Source organism: Haliotis rubra, unplaced genomic scaffold (assembly GCF_003918875.1).
Source record: "Haliotis rubra isolate DU_JTF1 unplaced genomic scaffold, ASM391887v1 Scf322, whole genome shotgun sequence".
In the NCBI taxonomy this organism is placed as follows: domain Eukaryota; kingdom Metazoa; phylum Mollusca; class Gastropoda; order Lepetellida; family Haliotidae; genus Haliotis; species Haliotis rubra.
In genome coordinates this window covers 1,098,325-1,105,683 of record NW_025766994.1, presented here as the reverse complement: position 1 = coordinate 1,105,683, position 7,359 = coordinate 1,098,325, and the positions used below count along the sequence as shown (strand labels likewise).

At 41.5% G+C, this 7,359-nt stretch overlaps 1 protein-coding gene across 1 annotated transcript; it reads left to right on the top strand.

Moving 5' to 3' along the window:
• Positions 1–5,937: 5,937 nt before the first annotated feature.
• On the top strand, positions 5,938–6,687 carry LOC124283849 (neuronal acetylcholine receptor subunit alpha-7-like). The gene has a single exon (XM_046719877.1). The coding sequence runs from the start codon at positions 5,938–5,940 to the stop codon at positions 6,685–6,687; it is 750 nt and encodes a 249-aa protein (XP_046575833.1).
• Positions 6,688–7,359: the final 672 nt, after the last annotated feature.

Genomic DNA, 7,359 nt, shown 5'->3' with positions numbered 1-7,359 from the left:
GCTTGTAATGGGTGGTGTGTGTTGTATAGTGTTTAGCTGATGTGCATGTAGCAGACTGTTGAGGTAGGTGAGGCATGGAGCTTTAGATGGGTTGCCCAGCCCAGTAAGTGAGTGTGGTTTGGTTTATTCTATCGGTGATTGAAGAAGTGCCTGTGATGAGGAGAACTGTATTAAGTGAGGTACCACTCCTCGTGCCCGTGGCAAGTTTGAGGGCCTTGAATTAAACTGAATTTGATATTTGAAGGTTATTGGTGGTGAGGTTATGGAGGACCAGAGCAGCATAGTCCATTTTCGACAGTATGAGCGTTTTATATATGTTGATGAGTGTCGCTGATGGCTCGCATTAAGTTTAAATCTTTTTGACATGAGTTGACCAAGTTATGAATATGGGGTGTCCATGTCATATGGTGGTCAAAAGTTACTCCTAGGAATTTGGCTTCTTTTTTTAACTCAATTTCTTGGTTATTTAAGTGTAGTTTGGGTGTATAATTTTGCATTCATTGAGTTTTGAATAATATGCCCACGTTTTTTGACATTTATGTGAAACCCCAATTTTTGGGCCCAATTTTGAATATAGTTTAAAAGTCTTTGAATTTTAATGGATACCTGTTTTACTGAGGTGGAAGAGGTCCAAAATGAAATGTCATCGGCAAATTTGGCAGTTGAGATTTCAGGCCATTTTTCTGGAAATATATAATTAGTCATAAAATTGAATAAAGTTGGGGATAATATGCTCCCCTGGGGGATTCCATTTTCTACAGGATAGGGATCCGAAATGGTGTTGTGGGATTTGATTGTTATTTGTCTGTTGTTTAAGAAAGAGTGAATGAAATTTAGGATTCGACCGTGTATGGCAAGTTTTTGGAGTTTTTGTAGGAGGCCGTTGTGCCAAACCATGTCAAATGCTTTACTGAAATCTATGAAAATGGCCATTGTGTATTGTTTCTGTGCCTGTGCTACTTTGATATCTTGTTCCAAATGTAAAATGTGATCTAAAGTTTGTCGGTTTGGAGTGAAGCCACTCTGGTCCTCTTTTAAAAGGATTTTATTTAGGATTTGGTGTTTTAGCCTGTTGTTTGCAATGGTTTCGAGGGTTTTACATAAGTGGGAAGTGAATGAGATGGGGCGGAATGAATCTGGGTTGTTATTTGGTTTGCCGGGTTTGGGGATTGGTACCACCCTGGCTGTTTTCCATGAAGGTGGGTAGTTGGTGGAGCTACTAGTGGCCGAGAAGTGGGCAGCAATGGCGTTAGCCTTATCTTTGTTTGTGGTGAGGTCCGGAAGGTTGGGTGAAATGATTTTTTTGGAAATGCCATTTATGGCTTTAAATTTATTCCACATTTGCCGAGTGTTAGCTTTGTTTAGCCTGAGGGTTGAACAGAATTTTCTCCAATGTTGGATTTTTGCTGCCTTTATAAGTTGTTTAGTATTATATCGTAGTTTTTTGGCCAAATACAATTTTGAGCGCTCCCTTTTTGATTGATTAAGGGCCTTTTTTCTTGCCTTTCTGGCATTTATGATATCTGTGCTCCACCGGGGGACTGTTTTTAGTGGTGTTGGTCCGAATAGAGGGTATGCATTTTTTTGTGATGTTTATAATGGCGTTTGTGTAGTTGTTGTTGAATGTGTCTATGTCTTGGCTATAGATGTTGTTTATGTCTAGTTGTTTGCAAAGTGTGGTAAATTTGTGCCAGTCTGCTTTTTTCAGGTTGAACTTTAGTTCAGCGGAGGGTGATTGTGTATTGTTGGTGGTGTTTGTTGTTGTTGGGGGGTTGTGTGATGTAATTGTGATTTTTATGGGGCAGTGGTCACTGCCCCAGGTGTCGTTGTGGACCTCCCATGTACAAGATTGTGTTAGTTTAGGTGTGGTGAATGTGATATCTATGGCTGTAGGTGATTGTAGGTGGGAGAGTGGGTATCTTGTGGGTTGGTTGTCGTTTAGTGAGGATAGATTGTGTTTATCTAGCCAGTCGGATAGTCGGGTTCCATTAATATCGGTTAAAGGTCTTGTGCCCCACAGTGGGTGATGTGCGTTGAAATCTCCGAGGATAATGGTTTATGGGCTTATGAATTTGGAGAGTATTTGAAAATATAGCCTGGTATTTTGAAGGCATTTTTGGGTGATAATCTGGTGTGGGTAGGAGTGGTTGTTTAGGTTTGTGTGGTTTTGTGCAGGTTTGGATGGGGAGAGGGGTATGTTTGGGTGGGTGGTGGGTGAGTGGGTTTGGAGGTGGGTTGGGTGTGGCGTGGCTTGGATGGTTTGGTAGGGGGCGGGGCTTGGATGGTTTGGTAGGGGCCGGGGGGCTGAGGATTGAGCTGATGGAGGTGTTAGCAGATGGGGTAGATGATGATACTGAGAGGAGAGAGTGGTAAGCTAGTAGAGTGCGTGCTGGTTTTGGCAGGTCGGTGTGTTATATGTGTTTATTGAGATTTAGTATGTGTTTTGGTTTGATTGGGCATGTATTTTGTGTTGAGGTGTGTCCGATTGTGTCGCAGTGGATGCAATATTTTTGCCATGTGCATTCGTCAATTGTTTGGCTGTCCGACCCGCATTTGGGGCATAGCATGGGTGATTTGCAAGTGTTGGTTGTGTGTGTGTAGGAGAAGCAGTATTTACATTGTTGTGGTTTTTTACTCATTTGGTGTACTTTGTATGTTAATGCACCGAAGGTGATGTGTGTGGGGAATGTGATGGTGTTGAAGGTAAGACAGGTTGTTTGGGTATTGGTATTGTAAGTGGTGGGTTGTCTGTTGTTAATTGTGCGGAACTGAGTGATTTTAGGTTGTGTCGGAATGGTGTTGGCTATGTCTATGTAATGTTGGATGTCAATTTCAGAATCCCTGGCGTCGATGTGTATTACCCCTTGTATCGATGTTTGCAACCGTGGTATTTACCAGCTGATTTGTACTTGTACTGGATTTGTTGTTGTTTGAGGCATAGTGCGAACTTGTTGATGGAGTATGTGTGTTTTGGAGGTGTGTGTGTGTTGGTGGCGAAAGTTAGGAGAATGTGTTTGATGGGTTGGGATGGGGTGGGTGGGTGTATCTTGGGCCAGTGGTTTTTGTTGGATTGGTTGTTTTCAGTAGGTGAGATGTGTGGTCATTTTGCTGTTTAGTGGTTTTGCCTTCGGTGGTTGTGGGTTGTGGGGGTGGGGGTGGGGGTGGGGTGTGTGTGTGTGTGTGTAATTGATAGGTCGGGCAGTATGGCTTCAAGGCCGAGACCAAAGTTTATAGGGATTGGGTCTATCTGGTGTGGGGATTTGAGCTGTGGAAATTCTTTAGTTGGGGTGGAGAAAAGGGAAGACATGAGTGGGGAGGCCATGATGCCTTGGGTGGGGAGGTGGGGGAGAGGGGTATTGATTTGTTTGGGGGTGGGGAGGATGGAATGAGTATGTACACTATATATATATAAAATACAAACAAATTACAAAAGAGCATATATACAACTGAGAAAGATGAAAACAAACTGTGAGAGAAGTAAGTATTGATTGTCTTTGGGTTGATTTAAAGTCTATATACAAGAGTCAAAATGGCAAACACTTGCGGCTTGTCTTGTGTTGGCTTGGGTGGCCACGGCACGGCGGCCGGTGGGGTGGGGGTGTCGGGTGGCTGTGCTGTAGGCTGATGTCTGTGATTTGTAGAGGAGGAGGGTTGATTAGGTGAGATCAATGAAGATGTGATGAATGGTGGCGATCGGGTCCAGGCGTACCTTGTACGTCCAGCTCCAAGCGAAGCGAAAAATGACTGTGAATGTGAATGAATGAATCGAGTGTAGAAAGTCACGTCAGCTACAAACGAAGCACAGAGAGCGATCACATGATTAGGAAACTTCTTGAAGCTATAAATATCCAACGCTTCAACCCCACCATGAACCGGGATCCAGGTTATTTTATCTCTTCAGCCTATCACCACCTAATTAAAGATCACCAGTAATCCACCCATACCTCGTCTAACTGGCTTCTATGTATATTGTAATCACAACCAATCAATGTGAACATCAACCTACTCTCTCCAACTCACATTACCATATCAGTGTACATCAAGTCATCTATTATATAAACTCATTCTGCATATTGTTTTAATCACTATCACTCTGTACATCAACCAATTAGCAATCCAATGTATATCAACCTTGTCAATTGTATATACACACTATGCAGCTATGTATATATTCTCCATGTTACAACTCTATGTATCACTTGCTTGATAAAGGTGTTAGTACCTACAGTGAAACGTCGCACCCATTGCAATAAAGAAGTTGACTATCCATAGAAGTTGGTTTTCCTTCACAAGAGTAGATGTTGCATAGCAAAGAATACACTGATTTCTTGTCTCACTCATAAATCGAAATGTCTGTTTTAATGTTGTATCTTTTTACAATTTTTTATGATCATATATTTTTATTATCATCGATGATGTCTCAAAATTATGTTACACCCATTTTATGCCATTGCTGTTTATAAAATTAGTTTCAGTCCCAATTCTAATAGAATTGCTGTACCAAATAGCTTTTGACATAATCTCTTCATCACTTCTGTTTTCACCATTATCACAACGATACAAATATGTTCACCATGAGCAAAGAACCTCCTTCCAAAGTCTATCGTGAATGCAAGGAGTAATCTTCCCTATAATATAGCTGCAATCTGCTAAACAGAAATACATTCAAGTCTATGATATCCTCTATGTCCAGATGGCATATGCTGTAGATGAACCTCTCAATACAACTAGTTTTTGTGCTACAATAACTGTGTTTACCCTTCCAAATAAACTGATAACACCTTTTTTTAAATCTTCCACAGTTTTTTAGGGGCATGGGATACTATTTAAGAAAATATCTAATTTTTGGAAGTAGGACTGACTTCAATACAACATTACTACCCAAGTGTGTAAAGGTTCTTTTTATCCAAAATGCCATTTCAGTTTTCAGTTTTCAGTTTTCTCAACCTCTTGGTATTATTCAATTCATATATTGGCACTTTCTCAGTAAAGGACAGATGCTACTTCTTTTGTTAGGTTGGGTCCCATCTGAGATTCCAACCCGCACTCTCAAAGTCAGCACCTAATCCTCAGCACACAAAGTCAGGAGTCTAACCCACTTAGCAACCGCGGCTTCCACAAAATTCAAGACGGACAACTGGTGGTGCAGACCCATCAGACAGGTGTAAACTGGCACGACTAGGAAGCTATGAATACGCAGTGGAATTTAGAAAGTGGTCACTTGCTACTCCGTTTGTTATAGTGCGAATGAAACCCTTCACTGCAACGTTACGTTAGGGGGACACGCTGATGCACGGGAGATTTTGTGGACACGGAATGAATTATTTGTGAATTCTTACTTCACAGAATGTTCAAAATTATCAGCGAAGCGATCAGCATTGTCTAAAAGGAAACAGCCTTGTGTTAGCGCTCCCGCCCGTATCCATCAATAATCTAAATAGAGTCAACAAAACCCGATCCAATTATGAAACTTAAATCTAGAGATATATCCTTGCATATTGAATATTACTGACACACGAGTAAGAACCGATTTAATTATTGCTGTGATGTGTTGACTTTATAATGTGCATTTGTAGACATACATTGTGTTCTTCCCTGACTGTTGTCAAGAAAACATCACGCAGTTTCACACTAACGACATCTTTGCAAACACGCTGCCATATTTATCTTGAAGGGTGTGCTGGTTCATGTAAAGACTATCCAGACATGTCCATCTGAGTTTGCTTCAGGTTGGCAGATTTCATCAAAGATTGGCATTCAACAAAACCTGGATCTTTGAGACATATTCCGATGCACTTGCTAACTGCCTTTCCTTTGTTGGTGCTACTTTCACCATCATGGACGTTGGGTATCTATGACGATGCTCGAGATCTGCATACTTCTCTTCTGAAGAAATCTAACCCATGGATATTACCTGTCCGTAACCAAAGTGACACAATGTATATTTCCGTGGAATTTGAGCTGATCAAGGTGATATCTCTGGATGTTATAGGAGGATTTATCAAGACACACATATTTCTGAAATTTGAGTGGACGGATGAACTAATTCAGTGGAATGTCACCGAAAATTCAGAATATTTGAGATTCGAGAGGTCGAAGGTATGGGCCCCAGACATTGTCATCCAGGATTCCTTGGAGTATGTTCCTTATCTTGGATTCGACGTTCAACCTGTTTCAATATCATATCAAGGCATGGCTCTTATTGAGGTGCAAGTAAAACCAGAGACATCATGCAAAATGGATGTAACACGTTTCCCGTTTGATCAACAAACATGTGTTGTTATCATTGGCTCTGATAACTATAACGCGAATGAGCTGTACATGGATCGATTTGTTGCCTATGGTAGTCTCTTGACAGAAAATGGAGAATGGGATGCCTTTAATGTTGCAGCTCAGAATGAAACAGAACTAACTCAGATCTACCAAGGACATTATAAAAGTGTTGTTATCACTCTGAGGAGACGCCCTCTCTACTACGTGGTGAATCTTCTCCTGCCGATACTACTCATCTCCACACTCAACCCCACTGTGTTCCTGGTCAAGGCGGAGACGGGAGAGAAGCTGTCCACCTCCCTCACCTTATTCCTCTCCTTCACAATGTTTATATCAATTCTTAGTGGTATGCTTCCCCAGACCTCCACTAGCACCTCGCTTGTCTCCCTTTATGTGTGTCCAGCTCCACCTTAGTGGCCTCTATGTCATCGTCTGTATTGTCATCATTCGTGTCAGTAACATGAAGGAACTTAACACAGTGACGAGATTCATTGCCAAATGTACCAGCAGAACCAATAGGGTACGACAGACCACCGGAAAAGAGACAACAGAATCCCAAGACAGCACAAGTGAGATTGATGTTACTAAGTTACGTGACGTCAGTGACAAAATGGACAGATCCTGTTTCTTTGTCTCCGTCACTATACATCTGATCTTGACAACTCTTTTGATCTTCTTCATCGCCCTGTGAACGCTTTGGTATCTTCGTTTCACATCCAGCGAGAACCAGTCGAGCATGCTCCTTTCACAAAGAATTTCGAAGAAGCTCATGCCACCTTTGTACAACATGCACATCCTTGGTAAAGCTTACATTTCTTTCAAAGAACATTTACAAATTTGACGCATCAGTGAAAAAAACAACTGTTTCCCACTTGTTCCGTATATTTATGTGCTTTTCGTTATTGAAGAAGTGCCTTGCCTTTGCAGGTGTTTGTAATGGGTGTCACGAGTTGGTCAGCGTGCACAAACGTCGCCTTTTTTCGGTATCCTACATTGTTGAGGGTAATTCATGAACACTCATTATGATGTAACATGACTGTTACAATGGACTCGATATCACAGGACTGTGTCGCGTTTATAAGTTGT

What these genes read in the sequence shown, in the direction of transcription:
- LOC124283849 (XM_046719877.1), top strand. Translation starts at nt 5,938, where the DNA reads ATGTATATTTCCGTGGAATTTGAGCTGATCAAGGTGATATCTCTGGAT.